Genomic DNA, 25,999 nt, shown 5'->3' on the forward strand with positions numbered 1-25,999 from the left:
TAGATTTGTCTTCTGACACACCCCCATGAATTATATTGCTCAAAGTGACAGATTAATCACCATCTCTTGGAGATGAACCAAGAAAAACAGGAATACAAATCCATACTCTTCCATCATAAGTGCATTAGGGTAGACTTATTTTCTCAAGGACCCATGTCCACCCATCCACATGCAATCGTGAACTCTGATTGTTGTTTGTGGAACCTACCAAACCACAGACTTGGGTCATGTATGACAATCAAACTGCAGACTTTGTTTTATGTAGTGCCATCTGGTGGTTGAATTAAGTGCATTGGGACAACTTACGCACAAGACAAGGTCAAGGTCTCCCCTACTTTATCCAATTAGTCTGGGGAACGTTTTGTAATGTTATCAGGGCAGCAACAAAGACAACTGAATTATAGGTCATATTTATAAGAAGGAGGTAAAACACACTGACACTGATACATAGTGATTTGACTGCATAGATGATAGCATTTTAGCTGATTTTCTTAAAATAGTCATGTATAGCAGCGGTTCTCAACCGACATCCACAGAAAAATCGGGAGCTATATCCTGAAAACATTGGTACGAATGTGTTATTGTGACAAAGACTGCGGTTATGTCACTATGACCAATGGTTAAAAAAATTAAACTGTAAAGAATTCAGTATTTACAGTATTTATACCAAGATCTCAATTTCCTTTCTTCACAATTACACACTGTACACATAATTTCCTATTCCCCTTCCAGTTCTGCACTCGGGGCCAAACATTGCTGTCGACGTCATGGCATCCCACTCCAGCATGCAGGCAGCCGACACCAGGCATGACACACAATACAGTTCCATATTTGTAAAAAGCCAGACAATACGACCATCAGGGCTGGACCAGACTAGACTTCGGTTTGCCAGCAGTGACTCAGGTTCATCACAGCAGTCACTCTAAATATTTTCAGCACATCCCTCTCCAGTACTTAGCGATGACCTCTGTTCACTTAACCGTCATTTTGAAAAACAACAACCAGTCACACCTTGGAACAGCCGGCAGCACTGTTTGGTCAGAAGCCCCTCATATTTTAGTGCCTTCCTGGATCTTTTTCAGACACAGGGCCAATTAGCGGGCCCTGGTGTTCACATGTGACTATTAGCAGTTAACCGTGTTATCATATTCACAAGTACCTGCTCAATAAGCGTGCGTATATGAATCTTAAAGCAAAAACATTATCAGTGTCTACAATATACAAATTTAGACGGTGTGCTGCACCGGATGGCTGACCTCAGTTCTTCATCAGTGCTGAAAACTGTTGCGATGAACATTTTGTTTGAAGCTGAGCGTGCAGAGAAACATCATGCTGATTCGCACTTTGGGTTTACTGACACACAATCTGAAATGGGACAACAGTAATTGAAAAGGACCAGAAATAGCATGTTTGTCATGTGGAAACTTCTAAAACATCTGTGCCAGTCTCTGCTCACATTCATGAATCAATAATAAGCGTTCACAAATTCTCTTTTACACTTTCTCATCTCCCCGCTTTTTGAGTTTCAGGTTCTCTGAGCTCCACGACGGTATGTGCCATATCCAAAAACACATATTCAGCCTTCTCCAGCGATCCAATTGATTATCTTTTGCTATTTGCCCGGCATCTGGGAGCCCTGGTGGTCATAATGGTATGCAGCCCCATATGCAACAAACTGCGATACACTGAGTGTTCTGATACCTTTCTATCAGAAACAGCATTCACTTTTTCAGCAGTTTGAGCCACAGTAACTTGTCTGCTGGACACGTGCATCAATGAGCCCCAGATTAGATTGCTTGCTCTGGCAGCCAGTGTCCCTCACATACTTAAAAAGTATATCAGTTTTGCAAGAAGCCTTAGTCGTGTTCTTTTGTTTTCCGTCTACATTAATTTATAGCTTGGGATTCATGTCTCTATCCTTCATTTTTTTCTGTGCCATTTATATTCTACAGTGTTTCATTTATTCACCATTCATTAGTGATTATGTGACTATATTAGCGACTGCACCGATGGCAAAAATTGCACTAATGTGCCTGTTTTGAAGACAATTCATCGTGTCTATTGTCAACATCACTAAAACAGCGGGTGGGGGTAAGGGCTCAGTTGTATAGCACTTTACAAATGTTCAACTGGCAGCCACAAGTGTTGCAAAATTGCAAGGCACAATGGAGCCTTAAGACCTCCTGTCACCTCCCTTTAACATGCTACAAGTGCCACACAGGGCATGGTAGATTCTCTGTTATAGGACAAACCAGGACAAACCAGGACAAACTGAGAGTTCAGGCCATGCTGGGTACTGAAGAGAGTTTAAAGTAAAGCATTTAAAAAATATATTTAATTTTTTTTTTTGGGGGGGGGGCTTTATTTAGAGAGAAGGGATGACATACAGCAAAGGGTTGTCTGCAGTACGGCCTTAGTACATGGAGTGCTCGCTCTACCAGGTGAGTGACCACTATACCGTATGAAATCCCAGTGAAATTACTGGTCTGAAACAGAAATTGTGTAAAATCTTCATAAAGGACATGTATACATTTGCACTAAATGGGTTTATCTGGCCAGGTTTCTTGCCATCAACAGCAGTATAATGAACTCACATGGAGTTGGAGCTCCTAAAGCTCCTGCAGCTAATAAGTATACTGTTGAGTATAAAAGAGGATTAACCAGAGTAGCACTTTGGCAGGCTGCATCCCCTTTCTTTACATCCTTGTTCAAATGCACAACACTGATGATGAGGAGGGAGCACAAGCACTTTGAAAGGTGTCGGCCACATTGAAGGACAAACCTCTTAATATCAGGCTGATCTTTAAAAGAAGCTAATGCCACACTTTTATTTTTCGCTTAGCTTGAGCTGCACCTTGCAGGTGAAATGTTGAAAATGTGGCATTTGTTTTGAATGTTTTCTGAAATTTCGTATATTTTAGTTTAACCTCTTGGTTTCAGCTGTTTTACAGGATCATCTGGTTTTATGTTTTGTAATTTGTTGGATTTAAGCTTTGCATTTGGGTTTTTCCTATTACCAGGACTGTTACAATGCAGATTAGATGACGAACTGTTTAGAAAGAGGGTTCATTTATGTCTACAATGTAATGTTGGAGAAAATGTGTATGCAAATATTAAACATAAAGTATATTAAACATTAAATCCAAAAGTTAATAATCCCAAATAGAACTTGAGAAAATGCTTTAATATGTGTAATGAGTGTATTTTAATTCAGTTTTTGACAGAGTCAATTATGTCAAAGAATATGTTTTTGGTGCGTCCCTTTAAACAAACAAAAAAAAAAACTTATGAAAGTATAACCCCAGAACTTATTACACTACATACATTCAAACACATTTAAAAAGATTACAGTTACTTATGAAGTATTTATGTAGAAAATATATTTTTTGTAACTTTCACTATGATGCTTGTGTATCTGTCTTAAAAAACACACAGGCACAAAATACACCAAGATTCAGGTCTGGGTTTTGTTTTTTTCTCTCAGACACTTTCAGAGGGAATAATTATCTTTAACTGAGGCAATCAACCAGTGTTGAACAGTGGGCACCAGAACGCAATCACAAATTGTAGGTTTAAGCTTTAGAGACAAAAGCACCACACTGGCAGACTCAGAGAGAGTCAAGAAATATACTGTAAAAATTCCATACCTGTATTATAAGTATTCCATGTGAAAAGACTCAAGTGCACAAAAGACTTTCAGGTCTGTTTTTTTTTATTTTCTGGCATGTTGTCCATCTTTAAAATACACTGAAGATTACTGATATGCAGTTTTTTTTTTTTTCACGGTACAGTGAGACCCTGATTCCTGTGTAATGACACTGTTATAGGATTACTCTACAAACACAAAATAAAAACACATTAGCTGGCATACTATCCTTATGAAATGCATCAAAATGACTACTTCGCAACAAAAAGACAATGCCCGTACAGTCCTTAAAGATGCACAATTCAAAAAGGGGTTGACGTTACGTCAACTGATTTAAGTCAGCAATAAAATCAAGTTAAATGCGCTATTACACAGGAATCTGTTAAATATCAAAACAAAATATTAACAGAAATGCTCTTTTCACAAGTGTAGCAAAAGACTTACAATTTATCATAGATATAATAGTAACAGGTGACAAGGCTTAAAATAAATGATAATCTCTTGTCCATTCTGTCATAAAAACCTGACAAACACATGAAATCTCAAGAGATAAGAGTGACAAAGACTCACATTTGTTCCAACAAGACACTGTACAGCTCAGGGTGGACTCGGGGCTACAAATGGTCGACAGCTTTTTAAAATTCTGCAGATCAACATGCCCCCCCCTCCTTAGGAGTTCATGGAAAGCCAAGGCATTATAAAAAGGTAAAGTAACTCCTTGTACTCAAAGATGGAAATAAAGTCGTAGCTTCAGAGGACTCTTTAAAAAAACGTACAAAACAAACTAGTAAACAGCCAGAGGAGCACGATGTCCCTGGTCTAATTTTATTATGCAGACGTCTTTTTCTCATGGCATCCACCCACCACACCAATCCAAGGACAAGTTCCAAACCCCCAGTGTCCAAGTTGCACAGCAAAATGATACAATAACAAACTGCAGTAAAGAATTGACCAGAACTTCGTAACTTCTTTAACAGTGAACACGCTGAAAACAAAACTTTTTGTAACCAAGGAAACTTCCAGTTTGCTAATAAAATGCATCTTTTTCCAAAGTTTGGGAGTTCTCCATGCTTTAGTTCGATGACTTGATGATTTGTTCGTGCCTCCTCCTCTTCATCCACATGCTGCTGGTAGTGATTGCAGTCTCTGCAGCCTTTTTATATGTACTCCACAGAAAATACAGACTTTAGCTTCAGCTGGGTGGATGATACATATGTACAGTAAATGCTAAAACAGATCAATAATGCTAATTGGCAAATGTAGTGTAATACTCTAGATGTCAAAACACTATCGGGGGGGGTTAAAAGAGTCATGGCTTAGCGCATAGCTTTTCCCCACAAAAAGGCAGAATGAATTCAGTTCATAGAGCGAAGGCTGAGTAAAGAGTCAGGCTAGTCATAGGAACTAAATGCTTTAGCACCTTAGAATACCACTTGTTGGCAAGCAAAAAGACACAAACAAACAAAAACCCCATAGGCAGCATGGACTGGTTATCTACCAGACTTTTTTTTTTTTTTTAAACCATCTGTTGTACTTCCAACATGGTGCGAGGGAAATCAGTTAAACTTTGATATAACCCAATGTGCAGACACATTTCCTTTCCTCACGCTGAGCAAATGGACAATGGAGATGTCACAACATATTTTCGACTGAAGCTTCGGTTCAGATCCTCAGAATCTGTCTCTGATGTCACTGCGGCCAGCGATCAGGCAGGTTCCCCTCTTAGCACAGGTTTTGCCATGACGACTGCCCAAGCTGAAGGGAAGAGATTTGGTGGGCGCGGCAGATGGAGGTGAAATCGTTCCCTGATCATCTGACCAGAAGACTTGCAGAGCAGAGCAGTGCAGAGCAGAGCATTTGGGAAAGAAAGGTAAGAAGGGTTGTGCTCTCGGGACTTGGCAAGTTTCAGTGAAAACTTGAGTGGTAGCAGCCGAATAGAATCTTCTACATGTAGCCATGTCTTGTCTCTGAAAAGGCCTCCAACCGGGACCTGCGGCATGTTGGAACAATGTGACCTCAGATGGTATAAAAAGGGACCCAATGGATTGACAGGTTGAAACTCAAACGCAGGTGCCTTGGTGTGCTGGAGGAAGGGCTTTTCGGTTTTTTGAAGCCTGGGACTTGTCCTTAAAATCTGTTGGTTTCTGTTGTGAAATGTCTATCAGTGCGCTGGCAACGATGAGTCCTAAAGGAGGGAAAAAAGCAAGAAAGATGTGAAGGTGGTGAAAAACATGTGTGTTGTTTATGTACAATATTTCCAGCTTCTAAGAGCAACTTTTCTTTTTTAACTAATCTGTGGCTAAAACTGCAGTTCCTCTAACGGCCACTTGAGGCTGGCTACAGAAGTGAGTCAATCTCCATATGGACCCATATTAAAATGCCCAACCTTACATCAGAATTGTTTCCAGTATGGTACAAAAAACAGTTTTGATCTCTATACCCAATTTCCCGTTTATGACAACTGTGTGAATTTTTATATAACACGCCCATTTAGAACTACATTAAGGCTTAAAATGATGCATAATAAAGGTCATGGCTGTTTTTAGTAACAGGTTGAGCTTTACAACGGCTCTTCAGAAATCTATGGGTGACGTCACAGAGACTATTTTTTATTATGCAGTCTATGGTGGGGATTGGAGCCACATTTTTGGTGGCAACTTCAGGAATTAGGAGGATAAAAGAGTTGTTTTATTTCATTGTGATGCAAATGCTGGTAATGATGTATTTCGATGTAATGTGGTCTGTATGGGGTATGTATTCGGTGTATCTTTAATGGCTGTTTTTGATGTTGAATCTTTTTAACCATGGACCTGCTTTCTTAAAACAGTTAAATAAAAAAATATATAAAAAGAGTGCATTTCTTTGTGCCCTGCTCACTCTGATAGTACAAAAAATATACACAGACTCAACCATGCTAAACATGTGTCTGGTAAAACACATTGACAATCTAGGCTGAGGGAAAGGTTTATAAAGTTTCGTTATAAAGTCACTGATCATGAGGATGCGAGAAGGTGGCAGAGTTGGAACGTTGTGCTAATTGTTGGTCTGCAGTGAAATGTCATCGACTGAGCATTAGAATTATATTTACTGAAGTAATTAATTTAGACGCCGTTGGCATTGTCAGCTGAGCAGGTGCAACCGAGCCTGAAAACAGAAATCACTTGAATTTTAATATTCAATATCAAGGAAATATAGCATATGTTTTCCATAAAAGTAACCTTTTTTGCTAATTCTGCTAATGGATTTAAGAAGGTAATTCACCCAAAACGCAAGTAACAAATTCCCATGTGAAGTCTGGCTGATAAATATGGTCTTGAGGCACTCACCGCACACACAGCAAAGTTGATACATTTTAATGGAATAAGGGGTGGTGGTGGTGGTGGTGGTGTGTGTGTGTTTTTTTGTTGTGTGTGTGTGTGTGTGTGTGTGTGTGTGTGTGTGTGTGTGTGTGTGTGTGTGTGTGTGTGTTTTACCTGACTGTCCTGGTGGAGGTAAGCCTGAGGGCCCAGAGGGCAGACGCACGAGGACGGTCAACACAGCAGCTTTGCCTCCTGAACACGGCTCCATCGCAACGGGTTTAGGTGCACCCTGGGAAGCAGCAGGAAAAGAAAAAAAGATTTTTTTTAACGCAATTTCAGGATGACTTTGAAAGAAAGACTCCCAAGAACTGAAGATGTTCAATGGTTTATTTGGATTTTACATTAAAAACTACAAAAGGTATCCTTTATCCTGCACAGACAACACCGATAACAGTAATTTGTGATCAGGTGTGACAGATAGACAGTATGGATGATAAAAACACTTCACTGACGACCTGCCTCTTGTGGTTGGCATACTTGCTCTACCGACCAAGCGTACATCAAAGTGGTGTGACACTAACACTTGGAAAATCTTGACAGCTGTTTTCTGCAATGGCACATGTGCTGTTGAATTTTTTTCTTTTTCGGGACCAACAGTCACTGGTATTAGGCTGCTGTAGTTGCTGCATTTAAGACCAGACACTCTCTTCCTAAGACAAATGGTTTGATTGGTCACACAACAACAACAACACTTGTGTGTGTGTCCCTGTCAGACAGTCCACGTGTCGAGGCAATGACCTACCCTCTGAGTTAATGGCCAAAACTGCTTGTCTCAAGCGTGAAAAACATGTCATCCTGATAATGAATGTCAAGGGTTTCACAGCATGTTTTGGATGAAGGGATAGAAATTGGGGAATAATAACATGTCTGAATGGAATTGACTTTTTTTTCTCAGTGTCTGGCTGAATTTAAAATGGGAGATGAGAGAGTGAGCAGAGGCAAAATTGTAGAAAACCAGGGATGCACAAGCACATATATTCAAACATGAGAGAATCAGGAGAAGGATACACTCATGTGTATATTCCACCCCGTGCAAAGAGCAAATAACAAAACACTGATGCTAATTTGTGCATGTTTGAATGCACATCGACTCTAAAAGCCTTGATATAGTGTGTAAGTATAAATGATGCAGTGAGTTAAATGTAGATTTGATTCAACTGTAAAGTGAAAAGAAAATACCAAACATAAAACTGAGGTTAATTTATGCATAAGTACCATTCCAACCACACTTTGCAATGTGGAGTCCTTTGTTCAAAAGTAAGTGCGATCTTGTTTCCTATGAAGCATGCAGTGTAATACCCCATGCAACTTCCAATTAAGTTTGCCATTTCAAATGCCATAGTTCACAACTAGTGTATGCTTCTTACTCAGTGACATTGATGGCCGCATAACAGAATAATAAGCATAATAATGAACCTCATAATATGGACAGTATGGATGAACATACTTTCAACCTTTCAATCGTATTAAGAGCAATGTTGTCAAAGCTCTGTCCTCAATTCTCAGCTCACAGTCCTCGAGCCAGAGAGAGCTGAACATGAGTAACAACAACCTGCAACATTCAGGAGGGAAGCTGCGGTCTACTGGACTGGAAAGAACAGCTGTTTTAAGCAAATAAGAAATGTCAAATATTTGGAAAAATCCACTTAAAGAAACAACTGGCACCAAAAGAAAGAAATATGGCCAGGAACATAATAATGTATAATTTGTTGTGGTTAAGATTTCTTTACCCTAATAGCATAGCTGCTAGTGATAGCTAGTTAGCACAACATTTTTCAGCCAAATCCTTCCAAAGTCAATGTTTGGCTATTGTACATTATATAATGCATGCATCAGTTATCGTTTTACCGTGTTTGTCATGCAAACGAATAAAACTAGCCATAAGCTTGTTCAAAGCCGGTTTGGGATCTTTAATTTTCTCAGAGGTTACTTTTACTTACTTGGGGATTTTAGCTTAAAATAAAAAAAGAGGGAAAAGGTGTGAATGGAAGATATTTTAGGACACACTGTACTGCACATTATTCTTAAATTTGTTCAGATACAGGAGCGAATCGGAAGTGAAACTAATGATTAGCTAGCTTAACAATGAACTAGCTCTGTAGTGAAATATCTGTGAAGCCTTTTAGTGTACAAACAAGGCGAACCTTAACAAACATGATGTTGAATGTTGATTCTGAGAAGTACTGGATTTGTCCTTCATCAAAGGAGAGCCCTCTTGGAAAAAATCTAATCATTTGCTGAGGTTATGAATGCTGTCGGCATTGGCTCAGGTTGTTTTCCATTTTGCCTGTACTACTAATCAGCTGGAACTAACACAGAGGAACAGAAAGGTGAGGAGAATGGAGAGCAGGACAAAGGTGAAGAAATAAAAAAAATGGAAGTGTAGACCAGATTTAAAATATAAAGTACATTGAATGTGACAGACACAAACTCTAATTGTCAATGAGTTATTAAACTGTTCTAGGAAGCCCAACATGTATTCAGTTTTTACATTTAAAACATCTACCCTTTCATTACATGTTGCATTTAAGTACTTAGCTTTAAAACTAATTTACATGCAACCCTGGATCGACTCGGTACATTTATTAGTCCAGGGGGCCTCAAGTAAGACTGCACATCAAGTCTAGTTGTCCCGAACGTACAATAATTCTATATTTAATGCACTAAAAGACTCGTTCATAGCCACTATGTGAAAGCAATGACAAAGAGGCTAAAATGTAATTTCAAACACAAGGGTCATACATGTTTCTGTATTGCAGGCAGGTTGGAGACTCAATCCAATTAGGCCACATGATCAGTTCACAATATTCTCATGCATCTTTTCAGGTACATTAATGATTGAGAGGCAGACATTACATCTACTGCTGACATACAAGGGCAATTAAACTGCCAGCCATTTCATGCCCATTCAAGTGATTCAGCTAATGAACAGCTATATAAGTCACATTCATGCAAGAAAGCGAGTTTAACCTATGCTGATTTTTTTGATTAAAGCGGATTCAACTGTGAGCTTTACTTCCACGGACCACTGGGTGAAACATCATTACAGCTGTTCCAAATAACTTAGTAACACAGAGTGTGGCACATATAGAAATACTGTCTCAATCTTTATATTAATCATTGCAAGGTAATGATTAAATACTGCGACATAGTGGAATAAGCCCCAGCTGTAGTTTGTGTGTAGTACACATCCTGTCTGCTCTGCCACTCCTGTATATATCCTGTACATATTAAATATACAGTAATACCACCATCACCTCAGGTTTGATTGTTCTATTAACTGTGCATTACTCCCTATTCTGGACATATTTCTTAATTTACACATTAGACATAAAGTTTATAAAATCACTAGTGTTAGCGCCAATATAAATGTTGGTAGTATTATAAATAGAGGTATCATTACTACTAACTTAAAGGTAAGTAATGTATTCTTGCAATGCTGTCATTCAATTAAATTACTGTAGGATAACTATAAGATAATGCAATTCCACATTATACTCAATCAAATGCTGTGATTTTTGCCATTAAAGAAATAAACAAAAACACATTTTGGTTTGTGTGAAAGGCAGCACTCTCTCTCGTATTCTGTGAAATGCTTATATTAATCTAGGATAACTGAAGTATTTCTACAACGCAGGGGGAAATAAAAACATTAATGTATCATTTCATTCCACTTCAATCATAGGGTTACATTTTCTATCAAGGCATTTAAAATTGCTGTGCCTATCTTCCAAAGAAGATTTACACAGCCTGCATTTCTACGATGTATTAATGAAGCCGCGGGGACTGTATTATGGTCATTCATAACCATCCAACTACATTAACACACACGCATTCAAACACGCACACGCACACACACACACACACACACACACAGTATCTGCTTTCCTTCCCTCTGCTGACAGGTGTCATCCATCACACTAGCTGTCCGTTAGTGGTTCCATATGTTGAATGCCGGCCATAGTGAATAGAGACATCTGTGACATCGAGGCCTAGGTCTGCAGTGTTTTGGGCCCGATTGGCTCTCTATCCAACAGCTGCTGACATCTTGGTCACTAAAAGCAATGTCGCTCTCTTGGGGTTTAAACTGACCAAAAATGGAGGAAATGGGCACAAAGGCTGTTTTCATTTTCTCTCAGACCAGCTGGAGGGTCTGCAAAGATTTAGTGACAGAGAGCCGGTACTAACTAATGCAGCGAGATCCGTGCTGACAGTACACTCAAAGAATAAGGTTTTAAATGTTTTCATGTGTTGGAATGGGTGTGAAGGGTCATTCTAGTGCTGCAGCCCTTCTGTGTCTTCTCTCCTCTACAAGCTGCGCCAGGTATTAGTGTGGTTATGATACTGACTCCAAACAGAACTCTGTATGCAAACCTGTACTGCATGTACTTCTCGCATTATGCGCCCGTATATATGTCTACATTAGCTACACAATTTGTGTTGCATTAAATCGGCGAATGAGTGCGTCTGAGTTTTAAGTACAAACAGAGCTGGTAGGAAACAAATAGGAAAGCAGCATAGCATCAGTGTCCTCTTTGACATCAACAAATATTTCCAATAGCTAAGTGGTGGCAGATGTTGACCAATTAACCTTTATAAAAAGAGAATTAGGCTTGTTTCATATGGTTCACCTTCAGCTAGTGCCAAGGCACGTGATGGGGCTATATGTGGTCCAACACATGCATTTGCACATTTTAAAACAAGCAGATTAGATTTTTCTCATGGAAAGAGTCCAAAATGGTGATGTATTTATAAAGCTGGCAAAGGCTACTTGGGTGTCATAATGTGCTTTCATATGTAGAACTATATCACAACATCTCCTCAAACAGTAAGGCTGTGCTGCTCTTATACATTGTTGAATGTTTGAGACCATTTATGTACTACTTCTGGAAAGGAAATGAATTCATTACAATTAAGATCCTTGTCATTTATGTTTATTGTCAAAATTCATTTAAGCAATATATTTTTGTTTTGGGCAGGAACATAACTTGTTTGTACCCTTGTGTGCCTAATTTACCATTTACCATATGCTTTGGTGGATGCCAATGAAAAATTCAGCATATAAATTTGTGATCCAAATTTCTGTGAAATAAATTTAGAACAGACTTGAACAACAAAGTTCTCAGGTTTTTCCCTGCAACAACACTTTTATAGTAACTTCTTTAAAAGCTGTATGGACATCTAAGTGAAACTAAAAGTAAAGCATTCACAGGTTCATTCAGCATCTTGAAAGGGTCGAGAAACAGAAGACTGAGGATGTGGGTGGTTTTTTTTTTTTTTCAGTTATCATTTTCAAAACAGCTTGGGACATTGTTTACAGCAATACTCTGCAGTGGATGCAAAGTCTCTACCTTAATGCGCTCTATAACAAAAGATATTTGTGCAGGAAAGGGAGGACCGGAATAAATTATTAAATAAAAGACAGGCACACAAGTCCCACTGACAAGTATGCAGTTAACATTTTACTTAAATCAATGTAAAGCAGTGGTTTTCAACACTATTCAGATTCAGATTGCACCTCACTGCTTTAAACGGGCAACAATAAAGTGCACTCAGAGAGCTAAGAAGCATTGTTTTTCTCCTCTTTTGTTCTTTACATTGCCCTTCACAATACCATAATGCACGGTGAGTACCACTCAGCACTGAACTAATAGCTAATGTAGTGCCTCTTTGCTGGTTGCCACAGTGATTTTATTTCTCTCAGAGGCAGGTGACACAGATCTGGCCCTCGCTTAGGAAACCCTGTTGGTCCTCCAATGTCAATTTGTGGATGTAGCTTCCCATATTGCTTTAAGTTACACTTTTATCTCATGTGGCATCTGAGTCCTAGGTTGTGCTTAGTGCAAGACTTCTCCTCTACTTTCTATATATATGGGAGGTATTCAAGTCATTGGAATAAAGAGGTAGCAACTGGACAGGAAAGAAAATTTCAGATGTGCTGAATGATGATAAATTGATCAAAATGCAAAATCAAGTGCAATTACCAGTGAACAACCCAAAAGGACGATTTAGGCTAAATGACAAGTAAGAACCATAATACAATTTTCCAAAAACCATCTTGATGTCACCGTTTTACCATCAGAGCAATCCCTTTCCAATTCAGTGATGCTTTTCAACATATTGACCACCTTTCTTTGAAAGAGGATTAAAACAACCATTAAAAAAAGCCTTTTGAAAAATCTATACAGAACTTATAAAATCTTGGCATCATGAAATCGCTTCACATAAATGATCTTTTTTAAACACTGATTGCAAGTCTGTCGCCCTGATTGCGGAGGACAATTCATATAAAGAAGAAGAATGTGGGAAGAAAGGACCATCACTGGCAGATTTCTTATTGATGTGAGGAGTAGATGAAAGGCTGACATATTGCGAGTAGAGGGCAGGAGCTGGTTGAGTACAGCACAATAAGGGCTAATTATTAAGGACTTAAAAAACTGATATTCTACATGTCAGTAGAAGCACTTACTGCTCATCCGAGATTGTACAGGAATAAAGTTGTAGTTACACTGCAACTCCTTTCAATTGCATATATTGTATGGGCATACGTGTGTGTGTGTTTATAAACAATTAAGCAGGACTCACATCAACCATAGGCTGCAACGGTTCTGTTTGTTTTCCCCTGGCATCCAGTGCAACAGCAACTGATGCAAATGGACGACTGGCCATCTGCTGACGCTCTCTCATCAGTTGCTGTAATATCAAACACAGATGACAGATGAGCAAAACATAGAATAATAATGTAATAATAATAATACATGAATACATACATAGTATACATTTACATGTGATATTAATAAGACGATTTAAATTTAAAGATAGTCACTGTCATCCAGAGCTATCCCAGGAATGCATAAAAACATAGCAATTTAAAGACAGTGATTTATTAAATGTAATTAAATTTTTTAAAATAAACTCATTATTCCTAGAAATATGTAGATTTTCTCAACAAACTGGAAAAAATAATGTAATATAACAAAATAGACTTAATTACAGTGTACTGCTGTGTGAGTTCTGGGTGCCAAAATGAATTAAAAATCAACATGAATATTATCACATGCTAAATTATTTTGTACCCCACATTACTCACTGAGCTCCAACTTTATTTGAGGTTTTCAGATGTTGTACTAGGAATAGACTTCAACTTAGACAATAATAATACTTCTATTTAATTTTTTATTAACATTCAAACCTGAACCATCAAGCCTGCAACGTAATATTTATTGTAATTTATTTTTCACATACAGTTCATCAAAACGATTCCCTTTAAAGGTTCTGCACAGAAATACTGTGTTTAGGTTACTGCCCAAGAGGGACGCCATTTCTGGAGCTTGAACCAAACAGAAAATAGCTTCTCTTGTTCCCCTCTAATCAATATTGTAAAACAACTAGCGCCACACTTTCATCAGCAACGCAGTGTCTGATCAATATCGAAACAGGCCACCATTTTAGTACCAAGGACATCACTGATTGGTATTGGATTTGTGATGAGCTTAAGTGTGCTGCATTAAGATCTAATTGTATTTCAGATTACTAAGCACATCAAGCGGTCGTGATGATTGGCCTCATAACCTGCCCTTCCTTTGCACTTCTCTGAACTTCAATAAATATGGGTCTACGTATACACGAACATACAAACAAGTTCAAACAAAAGTAACACTAATAGACTGATTGATGTCTCTCCCCTAAACAGCTACTGTCCAACCATAGCTTAGCAAATGTAACTAGACACTTACACGCCTCTCTGGTAAGAATGATATTCACATTTTTCACACAGTTTGGAGGGTCTATTTTTAAGCCTTTGCAAAACAAAAACCACAAGTTTAAAAGTATAGTATATATATTTCCCTATATGGAAATAATTAAGCAGTGTTTGTCTGCTCAAATGTAAGCAGCAAATGTTAGCATTATTGGCTAACTAGCTTAGCACCTAACACTGCAGTAGTAACCCAGGGTTATTTCCAAGGTAGTATTTCATTAGCTAACTACATTTTGTGGGGTAACAGGTTACATTAAAAAAAAAAAAAAAGTTAGATAAATCTTGTTTTACATTGTGTCAGCTAGAAAACTATAAAATGTCAGCTGGAGACAGTGATTTCAACTCACGGAGCTAACATTTGTTTAAGAAGCTAGCTAGCTATTGCTCCTAAAATGAAGAGAATGTGGTGACAGTTTTCATTTTAGCCGACAAAGTGATGGTTGTCAGCTAGAAATGAGACACCTGCTAAAATCAAAGATCCAAAATTACCAAATTTACATGTGGTAAATATCCCAGGTGTAGCAACTGTAAATAAGGATCTTGGGGCTAAATGAACAGTAAACTGCTCAGAAAACAGAACTGAAGCTTTACTAAAAATAATATTAAACGCTACAATTGTATGAAGTAAAGTTCACTTGGTCAAATAAGAAAAAAAACAAAAGTATTCATTTTAGGACCTAATGAAAAAACCTATGATTTTTCAAGCACACTAGACTGTTCTAGCGCTTTCCAATTATTTCATATCAACGCTTTAATAAAACTGTGTGGGTCAACTGTATGAGTGTTGATGAATAGAAATTTGTCCTTGGTGTAGTAATGAACCCTGAGATTCTTGTGTCCAGACCCCCAACCTCACTCACTCTGAATATAATTAAGTATTCATTAGTCTGGCTATTAAATGACAAAATTCAGATGAGGTCTGGAGAGGCTGATAGCATTGTACAAATGAACAAGTGAAAAAACAAATCTGAATCAACGTCTTGGGGTATCAAAGACTCCATCTATATGACTGGTTTACAAAAGGGGTATGTCGGAGCACTGTATTCATTTTTCCACACTGTTCTAGATCTGTTGAGAGTGTACACAGGAAAACATTAACAGTGATGGAAATGGTGCTTTTCAATTACTATGTCAAAAACCTTGATTAGATATTTGGGCGCTAACAGAGACTCATTAGTAAGACTTGCAGAGGCGGTTCTGGCTTTTTGTAGAGATAAAAAAAAAAAAGAAATAGACCTCACACAGTCTGACAAAACAATAAATCAAAACCTGACATTCCCAAATATAGCTGATATGTAATAAGCTTTTTAAATACAATCTAACCTGTCTGACAATCAACAATGTAATTCATTAGAATTAATAAAATAACACAATGCTGTGTATTTATTGTAGCTGTAGGTAGAGTCAAAATGGAAGCACACATCAGTGATCCTTTGGAGGGGTTCTTTGGCTCACCTGGGCCACATATCATATATATTCTTAGGTTGTATAACATATTTGTCTTTCTATTTTGTCTAATGTGTCTATCAGATAAAAGCAACAAAAATACAAAAAGGTTAAAAATGAGAAACATGGTCAATGCTGTTTATATGTTCTGTGTATCATAAACAATGCATTATTTACGTTGATGCACACTAAACACTAAACCATTTACAGCTTTCACTGTTGTACAGACTCACTGTTGGGGAGTGAAGTGCTCTGTTGAATTACTCTAAAAACATTCCCTAGGGGAGGTAAAGCTGAGGAAAAAACAACAACAGCAGCCATATGAAATTGAGATTGATCACTGGATTGATTTTTCTTTTTGAGGGGCCCATGTTAGATTGTTGTACATCTCTACTATCAAACATCAAACCAGCAACACCAAACCTACAGATCTGAACTTTTGGGGCCACCAAGGATCAGAATGACAAATTTTGCCCTTTTCGAAAAGATAAAAGCAGGATTGAGGGCCGGGCGGGGTGGTTGCAAAACAAGAAAACAGCTCACAGCTTATTATGGTTTCCGACACAAACGCTTCAAATCCAGCAACATTCATCCTAAATGTCAGATAGCAGTAATGGTATTTATCATGTTGCAGAATTAATTTAAAGCAACAAAGCATGAGAACTGAACAGAAGCAAACCCTGGGAATGTCTCAAAAATGTGCTTGGAATACAATCACGAAAGGACCAGTACAATACCAGAGAGATTCTAGAAATGAATACTAAGTTAATGACAAAAGGCTAGAGTGAACCAAAAAACATCTGTGCAACGACGGGCTGATTTACTTGAGAATACAAGCTGGAGCCATTCACGGTTGTGATAAGAGTGGACATGCAGTGCATTGCTATGCAACTTGATTAATTTGGCAAGTGAGCGTATGAATTATCTGTCTTATGAATACAGTATTTTGCTCCCTTCATTTGATTCTATAAAAGGGTAAGTGTCGTCCCGCCTCTGAGCATATTCTACACCTAAGCAGGTCACTTTGTCCTTTTCAAAGATCACTGGCTCTACCCACGGGTGCTGTCCTGCAGAATCAAATAATGTAAATAAAAACATAACAAAATATTGAACTGCATACCCATTTAGTGTTCAGTCTAACAAGTAAGGAAAAAGAATGATAAAATAAAATATGTGTCTTCTGGTAGCAGTTTCCCATTTTTGACTACTTCACTGCACGTTGATGCATGCTTTCACAATCTACACACACACACACACACACACACACACACACACACACACACACACACACACACACACACACACACACACACACACACACACACACACACACACACACACACACACACACACACACACACACACACACACACACACACACTGTGATTAATGGACTGAAGATCACTAAAAGAAGATATCCAGTCTAGTAGACAGCCACTGCATACCACACTGACATGATGCTGGAGTAGCTGAGTGGTTTTGTGTGGGCTGAAGTACCAAGAACTCATTAGAAAATATGAATAATATGCATTATTGTGCTTGTGTAAAGTAAAAAGGTTAAATTCTAAAATATAAAAAGGACTATAAAATATCCATTGAATGTTACCTTGCTGTATTTCTGTTTTATTCATTACTAGGACAGCCTCTAAGCTTCCAAGGGTAAGGTATAACCTAAGTTAAACTCCTAATCACAGTTACCCTCCATCATCAGTAACTTTAGAGGAAATTATTAGAGTGCAAACTTTAAACTGAACAAGGGACAATCAAGGTGACCAGGGGCTTAAGAGTAGGATAATCTTATTATAGCAATCGATGAGTGCTGATTGAGCTCTTCAAGGGAAGAAGCACAACGTGAGACTACGCCAAGTCTGCAGAGGGACAAGTGAGAATTGTGCGGTTAGTAATGTGTTCCTTTCAGTTTTGTTAATTCAAGCATAAAATCAAATTAGACAATCGAGCTTTCTTTATCAAATGGGTTTGTTTATGATAATTGTATTATAAACAACTATACAGGGTTTTGCAATCTGATGAGCCTTCGAACTCATGCATCTGTTACTCAAGCTGGACTTCCTGGGTTGTATTTCATGTCTTCATAAATTGGTTTTTAATCCAGTTTTAAGCTACATTTTTACAATACGATTTTTAACTCTTGGTCTTTTTAAAACTGTTTTTGAACTGAACAATTTTAGTCATCAGATTTCTGGATTGAAAGTTATCAGAGCCAGGCCCTCTAGGACGTCGTTTGCCTGCCAAACAGTGTCTTGAGAAAATTTGTTTTTTAAGTGAAACTGCTTTACTTTTTACCAGTCTTAATCACTGCATACAATTGTTTTGGACACCTATCCGGATAATTTGGCACCCAGTAAAAACCTCCTGAATGATAAACACTGAAGAAATCCTAACCCCCGAGAAGCCGACTGCAATGACGGCAATGGTGCTGAAGACAACAACTCCCCATGATCCCACACTAACTTCACGATGTCATTAAATTTCGTCTTTTGTTAGTTCAGCAAGTTATTCATTAGGATACAACACCTGGGCCATGACTGTCTGTATAAATGTCTTGGCAATCTATCTAGCAGATGTTGAATGTCATGGTCAATGTTATAAAGAGTTCGGTCTAGACCTGCTCTATTTGAAAAGTGTCCTGAGATAACTTCTGTTATGAATTAGCGCTATACAAATTGAATTGAATTGAATTGAATTGAATTGAATTGAATTGAATTGAATTGAAACTGACATTTTTGACCTGTTGGTGGTGCTAAAGTAAAAGTCACCGGATTGCCAACATTTATCCTCTGGGCACCACAAAGGTCTGTACCAAATTCCATGGCAATCAATCTTATAACTGCTTATTATGCAAAATAAATAACAGAACCCATTTGTAAATATAGAACTAAATAGGAATTAAACTACATCAGTGACACACCATTATAGATAATACAACATAGCCCTTGTTCATGGCCTTTACATTCATCACTATCTTGTCCACAGCTGACATCAGTAACAACCCACAGCCATTACATGGCATCATGGCCACGCCAACTTCTATGGGATGACGATAGCTTTCAATAAACAGAGGCTAATTAGTTTTAGAGGATTTAATAAATGGTATGCTGAAATATACTGAAAAAAACAACAACAACAACGATAACAAATAATGGTCAGTTTTATGGAAACCACTGCTAAATAGTAGTTTTGAGTGCTTTTAGAGTGCCAGTTAAACATCACCTCTCAACATGACGGTCAGTACATATGTTTTCGACTGTGTATGGGATGTGTCTTTGTGTGTTTGTAGGAGTGTGTGAAAGCGATAGGAGCTGCATTAGACACAGCCACATGTTTGTGTGTAAAACATCTCCGTGTTGCAGTCTCGTGAAATGTCAGCGCCCCCTCCCATCTGTTCCCCCCACAGGTAGCTTCAAAGAGGTCAGCCCTCGTCCCCCTCCGTGGCATTTACAGCTGTTGTCTTTTCATCCCTTTGTCCCCCACTCAGGATCCAAGTCTCGTCACATATCCTCAACTAAAATTATTCAAATGCAACAGCTGCACCTTTCCAAGTCCTTTCAGCTCCTGACAAAAAGGAAAGCCCTTATTCAATTAGTGCATTAGTGCGGTTAAAGATCAGCTTTACAGGATTAAGTCAATACCAGGAATTACACACTTACACCTTTATGGCTTTAAGTGTCTGAGAGGCTGTCAGTGGTTAATATTATATTCTCCATCCACAGCTAATTTTCAAAATTACACACAGACAATTTTTGTTTATGTACGAATGTATTTCTAGTAAAAATCCAAAATTACCTAGAGAAACTGGTTCATAACACATTGCTTGTGCACAAGATCTAGCACAAGCCAAAAGTAGTAACACAGACTTCACACCAGAAAGCCAATAAAAAAAACTTTCAAAAGTTCAATCAGTACCAGACATCCATATATGCCACTTGGCTGGATCAGTGTCTCATTATTGTTCCTGCTATCTCTCAAAGCCTCATTAGGAATCGTTTATTCCATGTCCTTATGTCAGATGGGGGCTTGCAAGCTTTAGATGGCGTTCAGCTGAAATCCTTCCACTCCATATTTGGACAAGTGCACGGGCTGTTGACAAGCCCTTTCAAATTAACTAGACACAATGCTCAGTAAAGAGCCATCAGTTCACCAATGGAAAAGATTGGTGGAACCGAATAAGTTTATCTAACATAATACAAGACTTGGTGCTGTCTTATCACAAGTGAGTGATCACAAATTCCACTCTTATGATTTTACTTCACATTAGTAATGACCGAAAGCCATTAGCCTCAAGCAGAGATTAAGAGCGGGCTACAGAGGTCTGGCAACCTCACTTCTGTTCCACACCCAGTTTTTTTTCCCTTCAGCCGCAACTGATTTTGCCTCAAAAGACATCACTGGAGGATATTTATCAGATTTTGTGCAGCTCCCTTTAGAGCCATGAATACTTTATACAGCTTTTTTCACATATGCAGTGAGAGAGACTCACTTCAACACTGAATATTATAGGCACTGCTATAGACATTGTGTAATGTCAACAATTTTATGGACCTACTGTAACAATCACAGTGTCAATTTACAAATGATCAAATCCATGGTTGGCTGAACAGATGCACATCAGAAATTGACTTTAATAACACCGTTGCAATCTCTCTCGGATCACTTTATTGAGCCCACTTTAGAATGGAGAAAATGTCCAGTATCACTTGAGAAAAACAAACAAAACATAACCACCAAAGCAAAGAGTTATTTCTAGGACACATGGATGGATTTGCGTATAATTGTCCTTTGAGCAGTCAATGCTACAGACAGAAGATCTTGTTTTCTGGGGAGTTTGTAGAGAAAGATTGATTATGTCTGCACCTGTCAGACACTGATAATAGGGCTTAATAAACAAAAGTGAGAAAAGGATCCAAGTTGGAGGTTGTTCACAGGATTGTTGGATCCCTTTCATACTAAAATGCTTATTTTTGGTGTGATCCTTAATGGGGATATTTTGATCAGTACAAATGGTGGTATCAGGAGCCAACTGTCCTGGGTCAACATAAAAAGCTTACATTGATTGCAGTGTGAGGTGTGCAGGATTAAAAGTAGTTTCTAGTTGACCTTGTAGCCCCAAAAAAGCATTTTCAGATACGAAAATTTACATAAGTGATGCCCATCTCATACATAAAACCTATTTACCCTGACAGGATATAAAACAGGCCGTAATTACTTCAACAATAATCACTACAAATGATTCTACTGGTTTTGACCTTATGGAAATGTGGCCAAGAGAGCTGCCACACAAGAAGCAGTTAAAGACTACTTGCAAAGCTCAAGTACGCATAACAGCACAGAAGAACACCCTCGAGGCTGCTACAGCTTTCAGGAAAAGGTGACCAACACACAGCTTTTCTTTACAATTTCTTTTCAAAAGTAGGGCACCAGAAAATGCCAAAACAGGAACCTTAAGGCATTGTTTTTTTCTCAGGTTTTTAATGTCATGTACCAAAAATCTAAATGTTCTAGAAAATTGTTGATTAGTATACGGGACATTTTGAAATAAATCCTAAATAGGATATGCAAAACTCTTGGTGTTTAAATGTGTACGTGAAAAATATTTTAGCAAAATTTAATATCTTAGGATGGTCAGATCTCAGGCTGTATCTACAGGTTTCAATCAAACCTGTAATACGTTCACCTTTGCAGCCAACAAGAGCCGGTGACAGATCCGAATAGAGAGATATCTCTATCTGGAATATGAGCACAGTGAGGAATGTAAGGTTCTTAGGGATTCCCTAACAGACTCCACGGAATTAGCACTTAAAGCAGAGCAATAAAAATATACAGTACAAATATAGATATTAATAGAGGAAATGATTAATTCATACATATGAACTGGCGTGTCATCTGCAAATAAATATTTCCATCTCACAGACTGAAAACCAGCAAGTATTTTGTTCTACCAGTGACAAAACTTTTCAATCACCAGTAATTAAGAGATGGAGATTTTCATTTAACCATTTGTCTATTTTCATCTGGCAGCTGAAGGGCAGCGACAAACAGATGATAGGAATGCCAAGAGCAGACAGGAAAAGTGAGAAGAATTTCAATGACGTGAGCCCATCTGCCTGCATTAACTTTTATTGACTTTAATTCTTTGGATAGGCATAATTCGCTGTCACGGTAGCTATCATTCTTGTTTATTTTCATATATCAATTAGAGGATATAAAATTCAGATCCTATGATTATCAATGTCATCCCCAAAGGGGAAATAAATTGTGGGAGCTTTATTAGTAGACTGCAGGTCATAAGGCTGGACGTGAACCAAATTAAACTTCCTGCTATTGAGTATCAAACAGCATCTTGGAGAATATAGGATTCACTCTGAAGAGATGGAAATGATGGTTGCTCGTACAGAAACCAGCAACCACCCAATGCAGTGTGGGTTAAGGGCAGTGAGGTGAATTTACATACATTTGCTCTCTTCCTCAATTTCCGGCACAGTATCTTTCTTACCCTCTTTTTTTAATCTCTACTGCCAATCATCTCATCTTTCACCCCTTTTCATCTCCATCTTTTCTCAACCCCAACTTTCATACCAACACTGAATATTAATGTTTCATTCTATTCTGCTTTTCCTTTCACGGTATCTCTACTCATTTCCTTCATACTTTTTCCACTAGTCCCCTTGACTTAAATCCATAATGTATCATGTTATTTAGCATCTCTACTTTTTTATATAATTATTTCTGACAGAATAGTCAATTAAATGCTGGGAGATCGTACTCTTAAAGAAGCATTTGTCATTACAAGAAACATAGCTTCTTAATGATGGTCTAAATGCATCTAAGGAAGTGAAGTTGTTAACATAATACTGACAGCATTGAGTGTCCATATGTATTGATGTTCCATCTCTAGGTTTAGGCCTATGACATCATCAACCCCAATTGATGAAACTGACCAACCACTGGTATCATTTATCCTTTTTTTTAGTGCTGTCAAACGATTAAAATATTTAATCGCGATTAATCGCATTAATGTCATAGTTAACTCGCCATTAATCGCACATTTTTATCTATTCTAAATGTCCCTTGATTTCTTTTTGTCCCATTATTTTTTCTCATTTTAATGCTCTTATCAACATGGAAAAGTGGATCGGCTTGCTTTGTGCAAATGTTGTTTTTTTTAAAACAACATTGGCATATACTGTAGTGTTCAATTTCACACTAACATTCTCACTTGGAGCAAATAATCTCTCACACAATGTGACACTGTCCATCAATAAAAATAATAAATACTTTGCCACACAAACAGCCCCTTCAGCAGCCCTTTCCAAGGGATCAAAACAGGGCGATACAAAATAAAATTACAAAGTGCACATGTAAGGTAAACTAGGACTCAGCCTATAGTGCAGTTAAACCATGACTTAAAAAAATTGACGCCATTAAAATGGGTTTGCGTTAACGCTGGTAAGAACGTGTTAAACTGACAGCACTACTTTTTTTCCAACAACTCTACCTGCTACTGAGGATGGTTTGAAATTCAAACTGAAAGACTGAAACCGTAAATGTTTCCTCTGGCCATTTTTGTGTAACACTATACTACTACATATTCACTGTAATTTTGATTATTCTATCAGGTTTTCTTTCCTTTATGCTATTAAAACAATGCGGTGTTAATTGTGCTCTTATGGTCTTTTTTTCTGATCTGTGTATACTCGTCTGTTGAAATGCAAATTTCTTTGTGTTTCAGAAAAACTGGGGCTCCATCGTGGTGGGCCCTATATGGGTTTGTAAACACTGTTTTATGGACTTACTTCTCTCCGTCGTGAAGCCCAGCAGGTCTGTTTGATCTTCCACACCACTGCTGCCACCAGGAGTAGTGACAGAAAGCAACTGGAATGAAAGAGAGGAAACAATATCAAGCAAAATTCATTTCATAACAGCTGTGACAAATATATTCTTTGCATACAGGGAACAGTCAACTCTTGGATATTTAAAGCACTTTTCGCATTAAACAGTAGATATATAATATAATATAAACATGAAGCTAACCAAGGTGAGTTTCATGTTACCACTTGAAAAAATCCTGATCTTCACATTGTGTAAAAATGCTTCTCAATTACATTATAATTTCTCTTGAAAGAAGAAAACAACAAATTTAAAAATATATATAACTGGATTTAAAACAATAAAGTTTTGATGTATGATGTAACCATGACATACTTCCTTTATTTTAGGTCGGGATTGGCTTTAACCAACCAATAATTGAAATTTTGTGTATTTCCACTACATTTTCTTCATATATTCAAATAGCTACAATATTACTAGCTGAAAATAGGTGGACTTAAATATTCAAAGTTTTCTCCAAACTTAAAAAAAGACCAAACAGGGGAGATGATATGAAGAGATGGCACATTCATTTCCTAGTACGCTGAATATTTTGGCCGATTACTTCAATTAATAACCCAGCAGTAAAATCATTAGTCAAGGGAAATTCAGCAAGGTCCAAGTGCTACTGGAATGGAAAACTATGACTGATTGAGAGCTTCCACTTCATTATCCTGGTGACAGATGAGAATGTTAAGATTATTATGTGCTAAAGAGCCAAGTTTTTTGAAAATGGCTGATGCTTCATCGGTCTCTGTGGGGTAGTTAGTATCAAAAAGGGGATATTTTTATGGTTTAGATACCTACAGTGTGCAACAAAACAAAAAGGTCAGATAAAATGATGATAAATTCAACCGATTGCTCCGTCAACAAGTATTTTATCATTTCCCACAAATTATTCTCCACTCACTGAATTAAAAAGGAACATGACCCTGGTCCTGATGTCCAGGAACAAAGACAAATCATATTTGGATTTGAAACACATACTGTAACATGACCAATGAGCCCTTGTCTTCAGGGACATGCCACATTTCTAAAAAGGGCAGTCTGGTCCAATAAGCACATTTCACCAGAAACACATGACTAGCTCTGATTTCAAGGGCCAATTTGTTAGATATTTAAGCTTGAACAAGCTTTCAATTTGACTGCCACACCTGATAGATCCATTGGCCAGGATCTTTTAGGACATTGAAAACACCTGTGAGGGATGTGGTAACACTTGGAAAATACAGCTTCTCAAAACGGAGGCTACCAAGCCAAAAAAAAAAAAAATGAAGGGAAGTGGGATTAAAGTGTTGAGTGATGGGAAACTCTGTGCTTCAAAAATCTCATCATTGGAATTTATTTTAGATGCACAAGCTGGGAACCCTTTCATTCTTTTAGAAGTATTTTCACCATCTGAGACACCTTTGAAGATAACAGTGAATGTGGGGGGGTGTTGTGGGGGCTTCAATGACATTTTCATGTGGCAGAAGTGACAAAAATCCCTAGACAGATGTTAAGCTTTCATCGTCACTATTTTTGACAGTAGAGAAGCTTAAATCTGTTCCTTCTGCTGTTTTTAAAAAGGAGGTCTACAATCATTCATGTTCTAACTCCTTACGGACAAATGAAAAATCCTTTACATAAAGATTATCTTAAGATTGCTTACAAGTACTTATGGATATGGGATAGGTTGATGTGTAGATCTAGTAAGAGCAGATGCGAACTTTCACTCATTCAAACATGCTCACAACGAAAGTATGACGGGAAGCTGTCCTGCATGATAATTCATTTCATGAACAATCTTAAATTATTATCATCATTTTGTTGTTTTATGTCATTTTATTTAGGGATAGGTTCCGTTCACACTGGCAGCCTTAGCGCTCAATTGTTTGGCTGTTCACATTGCTTTTTAAAATGTGG

General features: G+C 37.9%; 1 protein-coding gene across 1 annotated transcript in view; it reads right to left on the reverse strand.

Annotated features, from left to right (window-relative positions):
* Positions 1 to 3,694: 3,694 nt before the first annotated feature.
* Positions 3,695 to 25,999, reverse strand: part of atrnl1b (attractin-like 1b) — a 62,536-nt gene continuing 40,231 nt past the window's right edge. The window contains exons 26-29 of the mRNA XM_051418148.1: positions 24,022 to 24,100; positions 13,591 to 13,698; positions 7,120 to 7,234; positions 3,695 to 5,831 (exon numbers count right to left, since the gene is read on the reverse strand). Of these exons, the coding sequence (XP_051274108.1) occupies positions 5,707 to 5,831; positions 7,120 to 7,234; positions 13,591 to 13,698; positions 24,022 to 24,100 (427 nt within the window). The 3' untranslated portion in view covers positions 3,695 to 5,706. The remainder of the gene's footprint in view (positions 5,832 to 7,119; positions 7,235 to 13,590; positions 13,699 to 24,021; positions 24,101 to 25,999) is intronic.

Source organism: Dicentrarchus labrax, unplaced genomic scaffold (assembly GCF_905237075.1).
Source record: "Dicentrarchus labrax unplaced genomic scaffold, dlabrax2021, whole genome shotgun sequence".
NCBI lineage: Eukaryota > Metazoa > Chordata > Actinopteri > Moronidae > Dicentrarchus > Dicentrarchus labrax.